This window comes from Pinus tabuliformis, chromosome 3_1 (genome assembly GCF_031772625.1).
Source record: "Pinus tabuliformis cultivar Carrire ecotype Pingquan chromosome 3_1, CPIR1, whole genome shotgun sequence".
Classification (NCBI taxonomy): domain Eukaryota; kingdom Viridiplantae; phylum Streptophyta; class Pinopsida; order Pinales; family Pinaceae; genus Pinus; species Pinus tabuliformis.
Window position 1 is genome coordinate 133317550 of NC_142301.1, and position 22632 is coordinate 133340181.

A 22632-nucleotide genomic window follows, 5' to 3' on the forward strand; every position below is an offset into this window, starting at 1 on the left:
AAATCTTGATTTAAGAGAGTTTTTCCTCAATATGAGATGGAAATTCCTAGGACATGAATATGACATGCATTTGTATGCATATTGTGGATATTTGCAGCGAATGCTGCATCAACTAGTGTCGATCTTCATAATTGTATTTGAATCATGATGTAATGTATTTGTCAAAAGAAAGAAAATTAATTTTATTATTAAAGTCATTGACTTATTAAAGCATGGGTTTCATGCTTGGGTCAATGGTTTATAGGTCAAAGCCTCCATTGTAAGCTTCTAGGGTTTATGCCAACTGTCCTTGTCCATGTCATAATGTAATAGACCCTTCTTGGGCATTGTCAATCAAGAAACAAATTTATTTTAATGTAAATTAGGTCTTCTAAGCCTCCTCCACCAAGTCGGCCTAATTGAAGGGCATAATCTCTTATATAAAGGCAACAACTCGACCTCATTTGGAGCACTCACTCAACGAGTTCGATTTGAAATTTCCGAGACAAGAAAAAGTGAGAAATTCAAAGAACAAGGAAGAAAGGGCTAGCAGAAAAGGACTTTGTCAAGCACTAGAAATCAAAATTTTCTCTCTTTCTCTCACATGTGTGAAGCTGTTGAGTTGTTGGAGGGGCCAAAACTGCAATTGTGAAGCTGGGCCAAAATTCTGGGTTGTTGTTGGGTTACAACTATTGGACGAAAAGAGACAATTGAAGGTTGTTGAATCATATTGGAAGGTTTACTTGGTGGAGGAGGAAAGTCTTTCGGTCTAGGGTCTGGGTCTATCTCAAAACGCTGACTTGGTGGAGGAGGAAGGTCTTTTGGACTATCTCAACTTGAATTTGCTAGTGGAAGCGTTTCACTGGGTTTTCCCCTATAAAAGGGTTTTAGCCCTGGCAAAGTGCTTACATCTGGTGTCATTGATCTTCGTGTTTTGTCTTGATGATTGCTTGATTAAACAAAGATAAAAGAAGAACATAAGAAAGTTAATAAGAACACAAATATATCACAAGTAATTATCAACGTAAGAAAATATTTCTGCCTTTCCGATTTTCTAGCAAAGAACAGGGTCCCAACCCCAAGTCATGAGGAGTTAAGTGCCCAACACTCAAAGCCAAAGGCTAAGGAAAAGGAAATCTGGGCATTCGAGATATGCTTGATACAAAGTGTCCATAACAAATAACCCTGATATCAGATTCATCACAATAGTGACATGCTAAGCCAAGGTAACAACGCCTGATCACAAGGACAGATGTTGAAGATGAGTAAAGGCACAACTAAGGTAAAGGAGCTAAAATGGTTCTCGTATACATATGATTTCTTGGTAAGAGTAGTCGATAGAGCAATTATTAGAGAATGCATGCAGTGCAGTTAATAGAGCATGAGACAGAGCACATGCATAAGAACACATGCGTAAGGAGATGGATGGCTAAATAAGAGGTGAACATGACGTAAACGGGAGAAGAGTTGTATGTAAGAATATGAGAGAACTATGAGAATACTGCATGTGAACAAAATGTGGCTTGTTGAAATGGTTAAAGGATCCATGATACCATGGGTGAAAGCCATGGATCGATACCCATGGTAATAGAGATCTTAAGCTATAAATTCCGAGTTAAATGTTGTAGCAAGTGCTTAACCTGTGTAGATGAAACCTGAGCAGATCATATGACAGAGAGAATAGTGGTAATATTGCTAAGTGTGCAGAAGCAGGGCCCATAACAGATCTAAATGCATATTTGAGACGCAGATAAACATCAAGCTGAGTTCAAGCTGAGTTGAGTGCAGAAGCACATCTTAGAACATATCTAAATGTAGATCTGGGATGCAAATGAACATCAAACTGAGCCAAGAGTAGAAGAGAGTGTAAGAAGACGATGACCAATCGGAGATCTTGGTCAAATAACAGAAGAATAGAGTTGCGTATGTGCAGTGCGAGATTTAAACTGGTGTGGTGAGCACATAATGAAATGCAGTCAAATGCAGTGTGGCTGAAGACTCTACAAAGAAAGAGCAAATCACTATGAGTATTATCTTGGATTCAATAAAGTAGGTATATTGTCAAACTTGATGATAAAGCTAGACCCGGAAAAGATAAAAAGAGTTGAACATATGAACTTCCCAACTTTGAAAAAAAATAATAAATCTTATATTTAAGTCAACCAATTCAACTAACTCTAAAAACTTTTAGATATTTTTAACGTATCATATATTAAATATAACCAAATAAACTAACTCTAAAAACTCAGATATTTTTAACCTATCATATATCCTAATATATTGAAATATATTTACATTCTCAAATATAAATTGATTAAGCGTCTAATTAAATAACTAAATCCAGAAGAAGGTTTTGCTTAAGCCAAAGGATACGTAATTCATAGCTATGGCCCTCACCACGCATATAAGTTGGTTTAGTGCTAACGTTGGAATTGAAGTATATCACCAACATTTCAATGTGTATATCGATAAGTGTTTTTCTCGTTAACGCATGAAATTACTAATCATAACTCCATTGACGTATGTCAAGTCAGAATGATAACAATACTACAGTGAAAGAGTTCGATCAAAACTCCATGCAGGTGGATTTCAAGGTTAGTCTAACTAAAGGTCATGTGATGAGAGCTCTAAAATGGAGAATACGCTTTATCCACAGGAGGCAATACTAAATCAGAGACGAATTTCGGATTTTAACATGCATCTTGGGTTCATTATGTTTTATGCTTTTACTTCATCTTAAATTAGTGCAACTAACACTAATACAAAGGGTTGGTTGACTTTGGTCAACCTAACCGACTTCTGAAATATGATACATCTATTCTTTTTCAACAGGAAAATTAGGCTGGATTTGAAAATTAATCTGTAATCGTTGCTTAGTTTGCTTCTCTAGTCTGCTCCTGAGCACGCCTTCTGAGACTCTCAAATGCTCGCATACTCTCTTCATCAAAACCTCCAGCAAACTGCACATAACATTTGAGTATTATGAAATTCCCACAGAGCTAGAGTTGTTCAAGGTATATATGATACTGGAGTATCTGAAATACAATTCCCAAAAATTTGATTTTGCTACATTGAGAAATCAGCCTTGCTGCTCACAACTTCATTCAAAAAAGAAGTACAGCATAATGGATGCAATTTCTCACCTGGTGAACGCGAAAGGCGAAACGCACTCCCTGCAGAAGTAGAAACTCTCTAACTGGTTCCTTTTCTGAGATATTTGCAATACCATCCAGCTCAGATGCCACACGCTCCATGTACTTTCTCGCGAGTTGGACACAAGCAAATTTAATCTGCACATTACAAATAATTCATAACCCAAGGCAAGTCTCGGAATTAACCGTTGAAACGTGATTGGTTGGTAAGTTCTTATAAAATAAAAGATAAAAGGCCAGAAATTAACAAATCAGAAATTTAGTAATTAATAACGGAATCTAAAAGAATTTAATATTCATAATATAGATTTTCAGTTTATATCAGATATGTTAGCCGTAGTTTAACTAGCAGGAGGAATAACGGAATCTAAAAGAATTTAATATTCATAATATAGATTTTTAGTTTATATCAGATATGTTAGCTCTAGTTTAACTAGCTGGAGGATTCCAGTTATATTTAAAGAGAAAATCAGGCAAGAATTTTTATAAATCCAAGTTATAGTTGTTAAACTTCAAAATTTTAGGTGTCCTAGACATTTTTGATGGTGCTGAATTTATTTCTACCATAAAAACACGATTTAAACACTGCCTCTACAAGATTTTTTGAAATTTTTTGCCAACATTCCAACCACTTTTGGCAGTCCGGACAATTCCTCTACCTCCGTAGATGACTCCAATATGTTATGACAAACTGTAAACTTAAATATCAAATAATGTCAAAATGTTATAACTATAATGTTTGTTTTTAATAGCATGGAATCCAGATAAATTTATGCTGGTTTTAAGAGTCGTAGGTATACCTTAACCCATCCATGAATATCTAGGTGCCCACCAATAAACTCTCATGTAGCGAATGATAATAATATTGCTAAAAGTCTCTTCTATTCTAAACCTCTTCTAATACGTGTATCTCCATTAGTGGAACAACCAATTGTATTGATGCCAGGTTGATATTGGATGAGAGTGGAAAATAAGACCTAACATTGCTTGGCGTATAAATTTGTTAGGTAGATTGGAATTATGTGCTAGTTAGTAAGTTGAAAATTACAAATCCCGTCAATTAATTTCATATATAATAGTATATGCTTTTGGTCCCAAAAATAAAACATATAGCCAGACGAAGTTGACCATATGCACCATTGCGATTTTACAACTTACGGAAGAAGCATCGAAAAGAAATGGAACAAAGTTTACAGAGATCACGGAAGGAAAAGGATCCCAGTCTAAAGACATCTTGATAAGTCAGGTACACAAAGTATCAAAGCCAGAAAAATGGGCTGGGGAAATGAGGGAAGATCATGACAGATTATAGATGAAATTACTTGGTTAATCTTTAATACAAAAATCATGCCACGGGAATGGATGAAATTACTAAGTTAATCTTTAATAGAAAAATCATGCCACGGGAATGGATGAAATATGAAAATAACCTTATGTTGAATTGAAGTAACAAACGACGATGAGATAAATACAAATAGGACTACAATCCATGGAGTTTAGAATTGATTAAAAATATAGCCTTGGTCTATGCTTTTTAGAACTTTGTATTCAACTTCTCCAAAAGAGCAGACATGAACCGAAACGAATTTAAGAGCTTCCAAATTTTAGAAATCACAGCAAGATTGCAAAACAAGTAGACAAAAGCACATTTATATTTCAAACTTAGTAACTGACATTAGAACAAATGTAAGAAGTTCACTTTTAAAACATAAGAAGTTCACTTTTAAAACTTTTGAGCATGTTAACTAATTTTGTCCTTGTACCATAAGATGTCATTTCTCTATTCAAATTTTGGGTTTTGGTCCAAATTCTTGATTATGGAATAAGATTCAATTTTGCATATTCAACTTGGATTTTGTTTAACCAATTAGGAAGCACTATTGTTGTTGCATATGCTGCTCCATCATCTTTTCGTGATACTACATCAACAACTACATTGTCCTTTCCCTTTTTCATAATATTTCCATATCAAAGGTGGAAAGTTTTTCCAACCATTTTTGTTGTTTAGTGGACAATGTTTTTGGTTGTAATATGCATTGAAGGCTGTTGTGATCCATACATATTGAGAATTTACTTTGCAAGATGTATTGTTAAAACTTGGCTAATGCATCGATAATGGTAAGCATCTATTTATCATATGCAGAATTTAAGCTTTCCCTTTTGTTGAGCTTCCAATTCTCAACAGCTATCGGATGGTTGTTTTGCATTAACATTGTGCCTATTCTAAACCCCGAAACATCACATTATACCACAAAGGGTTTTGTGAAATTTGATGTTTCTAATGCAAGAATGGATGGCACAACCTTTTTCAATGTATCAAAACATTCTCCCGCCTTGTTATTCCGTTGGAAGAATTTTTTCTTCAAGAAATTTGATACTGACATTGTCAAATGAGCGTAGCTCTTGATGAACCTTTGGTAATAACCTGCTAATGTTAGAAATCCTCGTAGTTTTGGCCATTCCATGATTGCTTTGGTTTTATTGGGATCCACCTTGACTCCGTTATTGGATATGACATGGCCAAGGTATTCTACTTCTTCCTTACCAAAAATTACATTTTGATATTTCCGCATAAAATTGATTTTCTTCTATGAGAGAAGACTCGCTCCAAATGGTTAAGATGTCCCTTCCATGTCATTGTAGATAAGAATATCATCAAAAAAGACTAGCACAAACTTCCTTAGGTAGTGTTTAAAAAGTTCACTCATAGTTGCCTAAAAAGTGGCAGAGGCATTGGTTTTCCTGAATGACATCACCTTGAATTCATAGGGACATTTGTGAGTTCAAAAAGTAGCCTTTGCAACATCTTCTAACCTTACTCATATTTGATAGTACTCTAACCTTAGATCTAATTTTGAGAAATGTTGCAAGTAAACACTTGTGGGAGACAAGTGTTGAAACCAAGAAGAAGTTGTTGATGTTGATGCTAGCATGTTGCAGATCTTTCATGTTGGCTAGGGTTTTCTTGGTTTTTGCTGGCCAAGGTTTGGAGAGCTAGAGATTGTACCATATTTGTGATAAACATATGGAATGTATTGTTGAAGAATGTAATTAGTGTCGGTCTTCATAATTGTATTTGTCAAAAGAAAGAAAAATGATTTTTTATTGTAAAAGAAATTGACTTATTAAAGCATGGCTTTCATGCTTGGGTCAATGGTCAATAGATCAAAGCACCCATTGAGTGCTCTAGGATTTTTGTATTATGTCAAAATCGAAGTCATAATGTCAAAGGCCCTTCATGGGCACCTTAAGTCAAAGAAGAAAAATTGTTTTGTGTCAAAAAGACTCCTCCATCAAGTCAAATTCCTCTCCTGCATGTCATCCTACCCTAATCCTCCAAGCCGGCCTCAAACAGTTGATAAGTCAGCCTCAAGTGGAGCCTCAAACAACTATTAATAGCCTATCATTCGACCTATTGAGTAGCAAGAAGAGATGGCATTCGATCTACAAATAGGAGTAATGGAGTGCGAAATATCAAGAGAAGGGTGTATCCTATGCTAAGAAGGAAGAGAAGTCGAAGCATAAGTCTGAAATAAGTGATCCTTAGCCACACGTGCGAGTTTTTTTTATGAACTACAGGGCTGAAAAAGAGCAGGAAACCAAGTGTTGCAGAAGAAAGAAGAGGGGCCAAAAACTAGTTTGCAGTTTATCGAAGGCTGACTTGGTGGAGTGAGGGAAATCATTTGTCTCGGTCTTGGGTTCTGGTTACCTCAATTTTGATTTGAATTTATTTATGGAAGAGTTTGACTGGGTTTTGCCCCTTCATTGGGGTTTTCCCTTGGCTGAGCGCCTACATCTAGTGCCCTTTTGTCATTGACGATCTTCATGTTTTTGGTAGTTGTTTGATGATAAATTAACAAAATAACAATAAAGAGAAGAAGAATCTAAAATAATGTCACAAGCAACTATCAAAATTTAAGAGAAATCAAATTGAATTAACCATAACCTAGCTGCCCTAGATTTCTCAACATGTACATGTACTTCATTCTTTATACAGGTGTGTGTGTGTGTGTGTTAGGAAACGACGACCCCCAACATGGCATACCAATATGCCAGAACTCTCAAATCTACTCTGTTTTCACGACTGTTTTTTGCTTGTGCGGGCTAACTTAAGTGCACAAAAAGGGTGTGGGGCCTTTCTATGGCCAAAAAATAATTTAATCTACCACGAAAATTTATCTTTATTCACTCCAAAAACTAATTTATCTCTAATCAATCTATAATTTAGTTCTGTTGAACAAACACCTTGTTCTATTTTTGTTGATGAAATTGATGATGATGATTATTAGGATACGTAATTGTACTTGTGTTTAGCTCATGTTTTATTTCATTTTCAACACATATAATCATGTATATAAAGCCCAGTTTTGAATGTATAGCCTCATGTATAAAGACTGATTTTGGAATCTTGGATGTGTTGAAAAATCTAGGGCATCGAGATTAGGTGATTTCTCTTCTATTGATAACTGTTTGTGAGTGCTTTTTACTTCTTAGATTAGGATCTTCTTTTACTTTATTATTATAATGTTATTCTTCATCAAATGTCTACCAATGCATAAACCATAAGGAGACAAGAGACACAGAATATAGGCTATCAGCCAGGGCCAAAACCTCTCCTTCTTGAGAGGAAAACCTAAACAAATTCTTCTTCTTATAGAGATTCCAATTGATGAATACCAAGACCAAGACCCTAGACCTTTTTTCCACTCCAAGACCAAGTCACAAACCTTCCTTGATGAAATCCTTCTTGAAACAAACTTGTTTCTCTTTCCTTCTCCTATGGTCAACGCAAGTCAAACTGTCTGCACTACTGCAATTTCAGTTTCATCCACAAATCTGCAACCTCGGCTTATCTTATACCCTTGCAATTCTCACGTGTGAGCTGTTTGGAGGTATCTTCCTTCTTCGCTTGACTAGGAGACTGTCCTTCCTCAATTCAGCTTGAGGATACACTTGTTCTTTTCCCAAATCTGCCTTCTTATGATAACTGAAATACCTCGGCCCTGTCTGCAATAGGTGACAGCAGATCCTTACACGTGTGGAGTGTATTTTAGCCCAAAACAAACCCAAGAAAACTTTGCTCTTCCTTCTTTCTTCACGCTGGCTAGGAGACTCCCTTTCACTGACCTTCGCACCACTTTCTATTTCAGACCTTGACCGAAATTCATCACAGAAATTGTGTCTCTGAAATAAGGCTGAGCTGCCCTATTTATAGTTGTTGCCCATGCTAATTAGCTGACATGACATGTAGGTGAGCCGATGTGTCCTTTGGTGAAGATATTATTATCCTTCTTGAAGTCGACTTGTAGGAGAGGTCTTGCGCTTATCTTGGAGGGCTTTCATACTTTATTTGATGACTCATACAAAATGTAACATGCCCAAGAAGGGTCCTTCATATATGAAATTGACTCAATTTGACTTTTATGACTAGATGACAAATCCTAAAGGCTCACAATGAAGAGCCATTACAAAAAATAAAATTTCTTGCTCATGACAACCCATGAGACAAGCATTACAATAATAATTTTATTTTTCTTGTTTTCATCAATTACATAAAATCACAATTACATATGTCATTATGAAGACCGAACCTAGTGACACTTTTCAACAAGTTGTATAGCCTCATCTATAAATAATATTTTTGGACTTTGCATCATGCAATCATCTATAAGAGTTTATATAGACTTGGATTTCCTTCTAAAATGCCAATATGTATTTCGTTCCTTTTTTCCTTGCAAGATAATGTGTGTGTAAAGTTACCGGCTGTCCAAAATTGCATATTTGTTTTATCACAATCATTGTCTTCTTGATTTGGAAATTTCCAACGCTTAATGTCCGTGCTACTTTGACACACTTAAGGGCTGACATTCTTATGGGATTTAACATATAGTTGGAAGATAATAGAGTGGACTTACTGCTCTATTTCAGAACTCTTTTATGCATGAAAAATTGTTAAAATTGGAAACTAGGGCCAAATTACACTTTGGACAGATCATTTGATGGAGATGATTATTGCATTGAATTCCTCTTTTCGAGAGGACGGAAATCGACCTAAAGATCATTAAATTTGGATAAACAGAAATGTGTTTTTGAATTTATGCCCACACATGTGCAAATTGTCAAGGTCGGCCACATCATCATGTAGGCTCATGAAGCCCAAGAGACATGTGTCTTCACCCTCAACGTCTTGTATAAATATGAGAGACCTCAAACCTCATTTGGCATCATATCATCACACACATTCTTCTCTCTCCTTATCTGATTGGTTCGTACAGCTTATTGGGCATCTCTTTTCCTCACATGTGTGGCAATAGAAGGACGAATTACATGTCTGAAATTTCAAAGTCTGTTGCAAGTTTGACCAGCATTGACCAAGGGTGTTTTGACCACATTTGACTGCGATTTTTGGGTCAGAATTTCATTTTTGAAGACCGCATTTATTGGCACAAGGACCGGGGCATTATGTTGACTTTGACCACAGACCAATCGCGAGGTTGACCAGATAGTTTACTACATAATTTGACCAAGTTTGACCATTGTTTTTAGGACTGTTTTGGGCTGACTTTGACCACCTTATAAGGCCAAATTTGCCTCGATATGACTGAGCTGTGTAGAGGATGATTTGCTACTGCGTTGACCTACGTTGACTTTTTGGTTAGCGCAAAATTTGACTATTGTTGACTGCACATTTGACAGGGTTGTTTTCACGGTGATTTGGCAAGTCAATTTTGACTTTTGTACACTCTCTGCTGAACATTTAATATAATAATAAGAAGAATTGATCAAAGAGTTTTCCCCATCTTGGGGGTTTTTCCTAGCATTTGTCAAATCTGGTGTCCTCTTGTCTTCTGCATTTTACTATTCATGTTCTATCTACAGTTACTGTCAATGTGATTTATGGTTAATGTGATTGCTATTGGAAATTGTCATTGGGCTGCTTAAAGGAACATTGAAGTAAATTGTGCAAAGCATAGAACATACCATTGTTAACTAAAATTAATAAAAATTGTGTTCCAATGGCTGAAACTTGTTGGCATACATTTGATATCTTTTCTTTTGGGATGCCTGGTGTTGGATTGATGTGAAATGAAATCTTGTCCACTGTTTGCTGTTTTAAATTGATATTTCATGAAGTTTACAAAGACCAGATCCGGAAAACCTCACAGTGAGGTGAAATTTTTGTCTATATTGGAAGTCAAAGAACACAAATTTCTACATGGTATCAAATTTATTCTGCTAACATCACTCTTTATGTGAAGAGAGAATTAGTATTTCAATTGTATTGTACCTAGGGGTGGTTCTTGGCCTTGTTGAGGTTGTTGGGTGTGAAGCCCTATGATGCTTGGGAGAAGCACTTGAATCCTAGAAAGATTGTTCTACTTATTTGTTGCTGATTTTTTGCTTTGAGGTTGCTTCAGATTTGCAAGATGGTGACTCTTGATCTTAGACAGTGTGACAAATTGGATAGTGACTCAAATTTTATACCTTGGAAGATAACGCTACATATGCTTATGGATGGAGCTGAGATTTGGGAGCATATTGAGAAATTGATAGTTGTGCCTACCAACCCAAAACTATCAGGCTTCAGCCACTCATGTCAAGAAGGAGAGTAAGGAAAAGCAAACCATCCTTGATTTAATGATGGACCAATTCATCCCTCACATTGTAAGTGGTATCGGGAGGCTGGACCATGCAACCAAAATCGGGATTTCCCATGTAGTGTGAGCCCTAAAGCTAATGGCCAGTGAAGTTGATCCCATAGGACTAGGATGCAAAGGTAACCACGAAATCGGGCAATGGAGACAGGAATACAGACCTAACCCACTCTTTTCGTCGAATCCCCCCACCAATCCATGCCCAAAAGTGCCCATGACAAGTAAGAAAAATTACTCAACTATACCAATGAAAAGCCTTACCTTCGGGGTCGAGAGGCCCACCTTCAAACATACATTCATAACAAATGGGCGAGGGACCAAATGGTTGGCTCAGATGGCGGAGAAAATGGCACATAAAACTATTTGGGGGCTACAAGGGGTTGTTGGCTGCCGGCTGACGACCATCTAGGAGAAAAAATTTCTCCTATGCATACTACCCACAGGTGGTGGGTAACAAGGATCATTTAAGATACCTAGGTGGCCATAGGTGACCTAAAATGATTAATGTGTCTCATTGTACCTTGCATCTTAGCTGAACAATTGATGAATATCTAATAGAAGAAGAATTTGGATGGGTTTTGTAGAAATTCCTTGTAGATTCAAACTACTAATTATAATTTACTAAAACAATAGACTTGAATCTACTCTAGTCATTAGCGAAAACAATTAAATGATCGCGAAATCATGAAGCATACAACAGAAAGAATTCAATCAACACATTACACAATGACTTCCTGGGGAAAACCAAAGCTAAAAACCCTTGCTATCTGTATATTGCATTAGTTAGAAAATATGAGAAGATTACAATGCTTTGCTCAAGCCCAAGCAACCTCTGCACTATCTCTATCTGTCTCATAGCTTCCTAGACAAGCCTAGGCCAATACTTAACCAATTTTCTGCTTGCCCAAGTCCCTATTTCCTTGCATTGTTTCCTTGGGAATTAGCCCCTTATTAATTAGGGAAATTCCTCAATATGAATTGTGCAATCCTCATAGGCCTTCCTCTGACTACATGCACCACCTGTACAATTCAGATGATTATACAACTGATAGTACACTGCCCTTGAACTCCAATATCAACTGGGTAACTCTCAGATCTGACATGCATGAGTTATTTATGAGTGAATCATCATTTAACTAGTTGAACACATGAAGCATCACCCCATTCTCTGACCTCCTACTAGTTCCTTCATCAGTTGGAACTAGTTTAACTGACTTTAACTCAGTTAAACTGAATTAATTAATTACAATTCAAAATAAACTCAACCAAGGCTCCTATAAAGTAGGAGACACTCTACATGACTCAAGTTAGACCCTCAACTCGAATTAATTGAGCCAACTAAGTCAAATTAACTTAGTTAACTCGTACAAGTTGTCTTGTGATGTGGAATTACAATTTTATTCCTAATTTAATTCAAGGACAAAATTAAATCAGGATTTTCTTGTTGCATTTTCAACACTCCCTCTCAACAAGAAAGGGATTATCAAATACCCCAATCCTACCTTTATGGAACTCAAATTTGCCTCTTGACAGTGCCTTAGTCAAGATGTCTGCATCATGTTCCTCTTTACGAATGTAATCCAGCAACATGATTTTCCTTTGCACACAATCTCGTAGATGGTGATACCAGATGTCGATTTTCTTAGACCAATCATGAAAAACTAGATTCTCAGAGAGTTTGATACAACTCTGATTGTCACAATAAATCACTTTAGGATCCATCTGTTGACCAAATAACCCAACAAGGATCTTCCTCATCCAAATAGCCTCACAATTTGCTTGACTAGTAGCCATGTACTCAGCTTCTGCCGAACTGAGTGCAACTGATCTCTACTTCTTGCTATACCAAGAAACTGTTATTGGCCCAATACTAAAGATTCCCCCTGATGTGTTATTTCTATCGGATGGACTCCCTGCCCAATATGCATCTGTGAAGCCTTGCAGCGTCACTCCCTCTGTCCGTTTGTACCAAAGACCAAACTGAGCGGTGCCTCTAAGGTATCTCAGCACACGTTTAGTTGCCTTCCATTAATGTTTGGTTGGCTTAACCATTGCTTGACTAAGATGGTTAACTGCAAAACATATGTCTGGTCGTGTGTTCTTCAAATACATAAGTGAACCCATACGCTGCTTGTAAATAGTAGCCTCCACTACTTCACCTGAAGTAGCATCTTCCTTCCTCCAATTCCCTGCTAGAGGAGTCTCCATGGGTTTTTTTCTCTCCATGTGGAACTTCTTCAGTATCTCATTGGCATACTTTCTCTGAGAGACAAATAGTTCCTCATCTACTTGCCATACTTCCATACCAAGGAAATAATGCATGAGCCCCAGGGCTTTCATCTCAAATTCTCTTGCAAGATTTGACCAACTTCTCATCACCGGTTAGAATTAAATGATCGACATATAATACTATAATCAATAATTTACTTTCAACCACAATATGGTAAAGGTTCGCATCTGCTTCACGTTTGGTGAAACCCAACCTGGTGAAATAGTTGTCGATCCTGATGTACCAAGCACAAGGTGCTTGTTTCAATCCATACAACACTCACGTGAGTTTGCACACATGCGACTCTTTGTCGAAGGTCTCAAATCCTTCTGGTTGTTCAATGAACACCTCTTCCTCAATCACTTCGTTCAGGAATGTTGTCTTCACATCCATCTAATGTATCTTCCATCCCATCTGCATTGAAAGTGCTAGAATAGATCTAATTGAAGAGTACCTTGCTACTGGAGCAAAGGTCTCCTTGTAATCAATTCCCTCCACCTGAAAGAACACTCTGGCCACAAACTTGGCCTTGTGTTTCTTGACACTCCCATCTGCTATTTTCTTTACCTTGTAAAGCCATATGGAACTCACCACTGACTTGTCTACTGGTCTTGGGACCACTTCCCAAACAATGTTTCGGATAATGGAGTCATACTCCTATACCATGGAATCAACCCATATTGGTTGTTGCACTGCTTCCTCGAATGAGGATGGCTCAATCTCTACACTCTCGCTCATCAGAGCCATGTAGCTAGTGTACCGATCTAGTGACCTCTGCCTACGCTGTGATGTGGGTGCTCCCACATTCTCTCTAGCATCATGCATCAATCCGTTAGCTTCTTTGGTGTGCTTCCTTCCATCTCTAGAAGTCTTGGCATGAGCAGGTGCTTCCACTCTCTTCTCCTTGCATGTGGTTGCTCCACATCATCCTAAGGTTCTCCCATTGGAGCTAAAAACTCCTCACCTGCATGCAATTGAAGCTCCCTCTCAAGGGATCATCTCATGGCCTTCTCTTCATCGAACTTCACATCTCTACGAACCATTGTCATCCTGTGAGATCGCAGGTACACCCGATAGTTGTGAGGTGTATCAGTGTACCCCACAAATAAGCTCAACTCAGTTGTTGGCTCTAGATTTTTCCTTGCATCCTTGGTAACATGACAGTACACTGATGAACTAAAGATCCTAAAGTGTGCCACATGTGGTTTCTTGCCTGAAAAAGCTTCTTCTAGTGTACACATCCCGAAAATCCGATCAAGAACGGTCCACACACCTTTGAGTGAACTTTCAAGGATCGCTTGCGCTCGACTCTCCTAATCATGAAAGGTGGCTTTGGTGTATTTCCCTAATGTACACCCTTTTCATGTATCTCTCTGCTCTAGTGCACCCTTGGGAAGTGTTGAAGAAATTTATTGCATGATCTTCAAAGCTCCGTAGTGCAAGTGGCCCAATATTCTATGCCATAATTCATCGATGTCTCGTCTTTGCAGTTCTCTGCGTTTGTGCACAAAGCAACACAATCTTCTACTTCCAATTTGTAGAGGTTCTTCACCCAAACCCCGATCCACTTCACTTGTGTTGTGGCTATGTGACGAAGGAAAGCCTTTCGTTTGCTAAATATCACATCATAGCCATGGTCTTCCAACATAGAAACTAAAACTAAAGTCTTCTTCAAACCCGTAACATACATGACGTCTTTTAATGTGAGAGAAGAACCAGACTCCGTCTGAAAAGTAATAGTACCGATGTCGGTCGCGCTATACCTCCCAGCATCTCCCATTTCAGTGTGCATCAGGAGGTCCTTCTCCTCCAAGTCACCGAAAAATTCTTTGTTTCCAGAGATATGGAATGAAGCTCCACTATCCAGATACCACACACTACCCATCACCGATGTCATCATGCAAGCAATGAGGGTGAAATCCAACTCGAATTGTGAAGCAAGAGCTTCACCTATCGCTCCTCCTGAGGGCTTCTTGCTAGCCTTCTTGTGCGGACACTTCATGGCATAGTGTCCTAGCTCATGACAGTGAAAACATTTAATCTTCGACAAGTCCTTCTTCTTGCCGCCCTGACTAGAATCTCCTTTGGATTGGAATTTCTTTCCTTTCCCTTTCTTCGCCTTTCTAGCTAAGGCACAGTTCTCCTCATCATCATGCTTGGATGAGGTTCCATCTCTAGTGCTCCGCCTTATCTCTTCTTACACCAAGTTGGACCACAAACACTCCCACTTTGGTAGATGCTCCCTCCCATTTACTGAATCCTGGTAGTTGTGCCAGCTCTTGGGAAGGCCTAGAAGTGCTAGAATGACTAGATCATCTTTAGCAACTATAATACCAACACTCCCAAGCTCATCCTCACATTGGGAAAACTTGCTTAAGTATTGTGGTATTGTGTCACCCTTCTTAATCTTGATCTTCTGAAGCTTATCCTTTAGTGCCAGCTTCTTGTGGTCACTGTTGTTCTGAAACAAGTCAATCAAGGCTTGCCACATTGCATATGGTGTATCCTTCCCATGGAGGTTTGAGACAATATGATCTCGAACTCCTTCTAGTATGATCCTTCTCGCCTTTGCAACACATTTTCTCCACTCTGCCAGATCTTGAGCATCTGTTATTGGAGGCTTAGGAATATCTTTGTCTATGAATTCGTTCAGCCCGTTGTCTTCCAACACTAACTCCATCCTGTCCTTCCAAGAAATACAATTCAAACTACCCTCAAGGGCATATTCGAGTCTCAATACGTAGAATGACATCCTACTGGCTCTAAAGAATGTTCCTGCAAATTCAATTTCACCTGCAAAAGACAAACTCGTATTCTCCCCTTCTAGTGTGATTTCTGCTCTAATACCGTGTAGAAATTCCTTGTAGATTCAAACTGCTAATTGTAATTTACTAAAACAATAGATTTGAATCTAATCTACTCATCAGCAGAAACAATTAAACGATCGCGAAATCACGAAGCATACAAGAGAAAGAATTCAATCAACACATTACACAATGATTTCCTGGGGAAAGCCATAGTTAAAAACACCTGCTATTTGTATATTGCATTAGTCAAAAAATATGAGAAGATTACAATGCTTTGTTCAAGCCTGAGCAACCTCTGCACTATCTCTATCTGACTCACAACTTCCAAGACAAGCCTAGGCCAATACTTAACCAATTTTCTGCTTGCCCAGGTCCCTATTTCCTTGCGTTGTTACCTTGGGAATTAGCCCCTATTAATTAGGAAAATTCCTCAATATGAATTGCACAATCCTCATAGACCTTCCTCTAACTGCATGCACCACATGTACAATTCAAACGATTATACCACTGATAGTACACTACCCTTGAACTCTATCTCAATTAGGTAACTCTCAGACCTGACATGCATGAGTTATTTATGAGTGAATCATCTGTTAACTAGTTGAACACATGAAGCAGCACCCCACTGTCTGACCTCCTACTAGTTCCTTCATCAGTTGGAACTAGTTTAATTGACTTTAACTAAGTTAAACTAAATTAATTAATTACAAATCAAAATACACTCAACCAAGGCTCCTATAAAGTAGGAGACACTCTACATGACTCAAGTTAGACCCTCAACTCGAATTAACTGATCCAACTAAGTCAAATTAAGTTACTTAACTCGTACAAGTTGTCTTGTGATGGGGAATTACAATTTTATTCCTGATTTAATTCAAGGACAAAATTAAATCAAGATATTCTGGTTGCATTTTCAACAAGTTTTCCCCCTAGTGGGGTTTTTCCTTGGTCTCTGACCTAAACACTGGTGTCTCCATTGTGCATGTTTTTCTTCTATTGATCTTTTTTGTTTTGTTGTTTATTGTTTTCTCTACATAATTGCTAATGTTGATAGTAATGTTATGGGGTGAATGTAAAAAGTAAATGTTGAAAATGTTTAAATACAATTATCTACAACAAAGAACAATGTAGCCTTAGGAAAAATTAACAAGGAGTAGTCGTTTGGGTCAACAAGATGGAAGAAATTTTTGAATCAAACCCTCTGTTGGGTGAAATAAAAAATATAATGATAGCTTCCAACAACTTAGAAGGGGAAGCTTATGATTGATTCCTATGGTGGACTAGGAAGTGTGACATTCGTTCCTTTCATTGGCAGAGTTTCACGACGACATTATTAAAAAGGTTTTAAGACGCAAAAGATGATGATTTGTACAACAAATTTGTATTTCTCAAACATAAGGGGAACACAAACGACTACACAAGAATGGGAAGTTTTGGAAACTAGAAAAATTGGACTCACAAACAAATAGTTGCTAAAAATGTACATTTGTGGATTAAAATATTATATCCATAATGAAATAAAGCTACGGAATCCTATAACCATTGAGGATGCCAAGCATGCATCAAAATAAATATAACAAAAGAACAAGTTCAACAAGCCACCTTTTACAACTCTAGAAAAAACAAACAAATACTCAAATGAAACGTAAAAAAAGAACCCTGCGGACAAGTCTGGCAAATATATACCTCTGCCATTAGAAGAGGAAGAGAACCAACAATAGAGTATAGAGAAATAATGGATCAACAAATGTAGGAATTGTGGAGACAATTGGACACCCATGCACAGATGCAATAACAAAAAAACTACATACATGTGAAGCCAAGGAAAAATCTAATACTTCCAGCGATTTCTCAGAGGATGAATATAAAGAAGAAACTAATATTCCAAATATAGAAGATGAGGAGGCCATTCGCAAGATATCGCTCGCCACAATAACAACAATAGAGAAACCCCAAACTTTGAAACTAAGAGGGCACATAAAAAATGAAAATGTCATTGTTTTCATAAACACAGGAAGTACCCATAACTTCATAGGTATAAAAGTCGCAAAAAGACTAAATCTATTCATATTCCCAGCCGCAAACATTAGATTAATGGTAGCATATGGAAAACGCATTGATGGTATTGAGAAGTCACAAGGTCAAGCTACAATTAGAAGATTATGAATTAGAATCCCGTTTCTCCATTGTGCGCCTGGGAGGAGTAGACATCGTATTAGGGATCCAATGGTTGCAAACTCTAAGAACCTACTCTGCGAATCACCAAAAAAAAATTATCAAGTTAAAATCGGAAGGAAGAAAATATAAATTGTCCAAATTCCAACCACCACCAACTCAAAGTATATCTTCTCAGTAGATGACAAAACTAATTAAAAGAGGGGCACCAATCTACATTGCACAATGCCATGCAATAGAGATAATTTTTGAAAACTACATTCAGTCTTCATAATGACATGTGTAATTGTGATTTTATGTAATTAATGAAAAGAAGAAAAATAAAATTATTATTATGCTTGTCTCATGGGTTTCATGAGCAAGGAATTTTATTTTTAGTGATGGCTCCCATTGAGAGCCTTTAGGATTTGTCATAAAAGTCAATTTGAGTCTATGTCATGTATGAAGGACCCTTCTTGGGCATACTACATTTTATATGAGTCATTAGATAAGTATAAATAGCCCTCCAAGACCAAGCAAAGTATCCTCCTCATGTCAACTTCAAAAAGAATAATGTAAATTCCCCAAAGGACATGTCGGCTCACATACACTCATGTTGGCTCATATACAGGAAAACAACTATTTATAGGCAACTCGGCCTCATTTCAGAAGGCAGATTTTGGTGAAGTTTTTTGTGATGGTCTGCAGTGGACAAAAGTGCAAGAAAGGGAGATAGAAGCCTCTCATAACCAGCGAAGTAAAGGACAGGAAGAGCGAGGTTCTTAGGGTACTTTATGGGACTGTTTCAAGGGCAGAAAACACCTATCCGTACTAGAAGTTTGTTACAGCAGTAAGGACGAAAAGAAGTTTGTTACAACAGTAAGGACGAAGTTTGTTGCAGCAGTAGGGAGCTGAAGTGGAAGAAGGTCGAAAGTTAATATATTGCAGCAGTGAAGGCCGAGGAGAGGAGAAGTTTGTTGCAGCAGTGGTGCAGTCCTCCTAGGGAGCTGAAGTGGAAGAAGGTCGAAAGTCTAAAGCAAGCCAAGGTTGAAGAAGAAGTCGAGAAGGAGGAAGGAGCAAAAGGTTGAATATCGTTGACTAAGGATCTTGTGTCTTGGTCTTGGAGTGGCAGATAGGTCAAGCGTCTTGGTCTTGGTATTCGTCAACTGGAATCTCTATAAGAAGAAGAATTTGTTCGGGTTTTCCTCTCAAAGAGTGAGAGGTTTTGGCCTTGGCTGATAGCCTATACTTTGTGTCTCTTGTCTCTTTATGGTTTATGCATTGGTAGCTATTTGATGAAGAAGAACACTAATAACCTATGTAAAAGAAAATCCTAATCTAAAGAAGTAAAAAGCGCTCACAAGCAATTACTAATAGAAGAGAAATCACATAATTACTATGCTCTAGATTTGTCAACAATAATAACACCAAAAACAGTGGATTCTCAACACCTGGAGATTGAAGCATTAGTCTGCAAAAACAACAAGGTATTTCAAGACTTACCTATGAAGTTGTCTCCAAAGAGAAGGACAGAGCATATAATAGAGGTTAAATAAGGTGCAACACTGGTGAATATCAAACCATATTGATATCCTCACCATTGTATAACCAAAATAGAGAAATTAATTCAAGACTTATTAAGGTGTAGAGTTATCATAACGAGTAGAAGCCCATATTCAACCCCAATAGTGTTGGTTTGGAAAAACATTGATCCTTCATACTAGGAATAGATTACCAAGGCCTCAACAAGATAACTATAAAAAACAAGTTTCATATCCCATTTATAGATGAAATGTTGGACGAACTCCATGGAGCAAAATATTTCTCAAAGTTAGATTTAAGGTCAAGGTATTATCAAATCCGAGTTAGATTAGAAGATGCGCCAAACACTGCTTTCAAAACACACGAAGGTCATTATGAATTCAAGGTGATGCCATTTGGGTTAACCAATGCCCCTACCACCTTTCAAGCAACAATGAATGAACTCTTTAAACCCTACCTAAGAAAGTTCATTCTAGTCTTTTTCAATGATATCCTTATCTATAAGCAAGACATGGAAGGAACATCTTAAGCATTTGGAGCAAGTACTTTCCCTCCTAGAAGAAAATCAGTTCTATGCAAAAAAATCAAAATGTACTTTTGGTAAGGAAGAAGTTGAATATCTTGGCCACATCATATCCAAGGAAGGAGTTAAGGTGGATTCCAGTAAAATCATGGAATGGCCAAAACCAAATAATGTATCGAAACTAAGAGGATTCCTAGGTTTAGCAGGGTATTATAGAATGTTCATAAAAAACTATGCTCAGTTAACAACTCCGCTATCAAATTTGTTGAAGAAAAATTCCTTCCAATGGGATAACCAAGTAGACGAATGTTTTGAGACACTAAAGAGAGTTATGTCTTCTACACTTGTGTTAGCAACATTAGATTTCACAAATCCCTTTGTGTTAGAATGTGATGCTTTAGGAGTCGAGATAGGTGCAATATTAATGCAAAATGACCACTCGAAATCTTTTGAAAGTCGAAAACTCAACAAAAGAGAAAGCTTAAAGTTTAAATATGATAAATAGACGCTCGCCATTATCCATGCTTTGGCCAAATGTTGAAAATGTCTCTTAGGAAGTAAATTATCAATATGTACAAATCACAACATTCTTCAATTCTTATTACAACAAGACATTCCGAACAACAACAATGGATGGAAAAACTTTCCACTTTTGATATGGAAATATTACACAAAAAGGGGAAGGGCAATGTAGTTGTGGATGCACTACCATGAAAAGATGATGAAACAACAACTTGTGTGACAATAATGGTGATTCTTGATTGGTTAGATGAGATTCAAGTTGAATATGCCAAAGATCATGTAATGTCCCCTCTCAGATGATCGACGGAGGGACAATTCACTAGCAGAATTTCGACTCCCATGGGATTAGAGTCGCAATGGGGGAAATTAATAAAAGGGGGGTCACTTAATAAAAAATGTCAACTTTATAAAAGTGACGTATAAGGTGACAATGATAAAAGCGATGGAGGAAAATATTGGAAAAAAAATATAGAAATTAAAAACGAAAGGGAAATAAATTCAAATTGGAGGAAAGGTCGTTAGTGCTAGAGTTGATTGGGATCAAACATTATTTCCATGGAGCCCTTTCCTCTAGTCCACAGATTTGGGCGTGTTTTGCTAACTTGTGGAAGGTTGTTGGAGGGTGTTTGATCGTGGGAGGTTTCTCTTAACTCCCTGCATATCTCTACTCAACAGAGGATAGGTGAATTGGCTGGTAGGGGGTTGAAGTTACACACAAGGAGAGAATCAAATCCACGTTTGGCTTATTGTGCAAGAGGAGAGTCGTTTGGTTATGTGGGATGTCATTGCATGCGAAAGAAAGGTTGATCACTGCCTAGAATACGTAGACAGTACCCTAACTTGCAATTGGGAGATGTTGGTAGCCTGCACTAGAGGTAAAAGGGGAAGATCATTGCTTGGGAGCAAGAATATCAGACACAACTCAAGTTTGAGTGCATATACGAGAGCACCGCAGATTGGACGTAGTGGCATCAAGGGAGAACAGGCTGCCATCGTGATCACCTGCATGCATAGAGGGAATGTGTGGATTGGTTGTGTGGAACTGGGAGAGTTTGGGTCACCTCCTGGGAGTGTTTATAAACACAAGAGAGGCATTGATCAATAGTGTGGGGATGAATTATATAGATACACAGTGGCACGAGTTGCTAGATGTAGCTACCCTATGCCCATGAGGAGGCCAATTGCACACACATGATTGCAAACATAGATAGTGGCTCGACTAGCTGGTTGTAGCCACATCAGGTGCAACAACAATGCATAGGACGACCACAATGATAAAACACGGTAGTGGGGCACACGAGTTTAGATCGCAAGTCAAAACCAATTCACAGTGGGTTGATCGCAACCTGGGTATTAGTCCTAGGGGCTTGTGGTGGTTGCTCAAGTAACTCATAGGCCATCGAGAGTTTGAGGAGACTATAACAGACATAAGAGGAGGGAACCCTTGTGATGTCAAGCCGCACCGATATTACAAGGAACTGTTACTAATGAAAGTTGAGTGCAAGTCGATCCCTTGATTTGCAGTGACTATGGGAATAATAAGGATTTTCTACTGTTGCGGAGTCATAGAGCTAGGTCACACCTCAAGAACTTGAATCTACATCCATTACATGAAATTATGGCAGCCAACACTTGTTTGGGGGTTGCAAATCACAACAAAGGGAGTCGACTAGTCAATCAACCGTCTATAATGTCTGGAGCCTACTAACTTTGAACCTAAAGAATCAAACTTCTTCAAGTTGGTCATCATCGGAGTGACCATCAATCTGTTGTCCTCCATCCTAAATCTCTTGAATATTTCTAAAGTGTACTTCCCATGTTCGGGGAAGACATCGCCCGATTGTTGCCAAAACTCAAGTCCTAAATCTTATTTGCAACCATCTCAAATTTTGACACTAGATCTGACTTGCAACCTGCAATTAGTCTTTTTACACTTGTCATAATGAGATTGTCCACATACAATATGGAAATGAGGGGCTCAAATCCAACCAACAAGAAGTATAGGTCAGGATCTGCCTCACTCTTCGTG

General features: G+C 37.9%; 1 protein-coding gene across 4 annotated transcripts in view; it reads right to left on the reverse strand.

Annotated features, from left to right (window-relative positions):
• Positions 1-2438: 2438 nt before the first annotated feature.
• LOC149186124 (protein CHUP1, chloroplastic-like) overlaps positions 2439-22632 on the reverse strand; it is a 58596-nt gene continuing 38402 nt past the window's right edge. For all 4 annotated transcript variants that reach the window (XM_089410907.1, XM_089410910.1, XM_089410908.1 and 1 more), the window contains 2 exons: positions 3123-3269; positions 2439-2939 (listed from right to left, as the gene is read on the reverse strand). In XM_089410907.1, the coding sequence (XP_089267033.1) occupies positions 2853-2939; positions 3123-3269 (234 nt within the window). In that variant the 3' untranslated portion in view covers positions 2439-2852. The remainder of the gene's footprint in view (positions 2940-3122; positions 3270-22632) is intronic.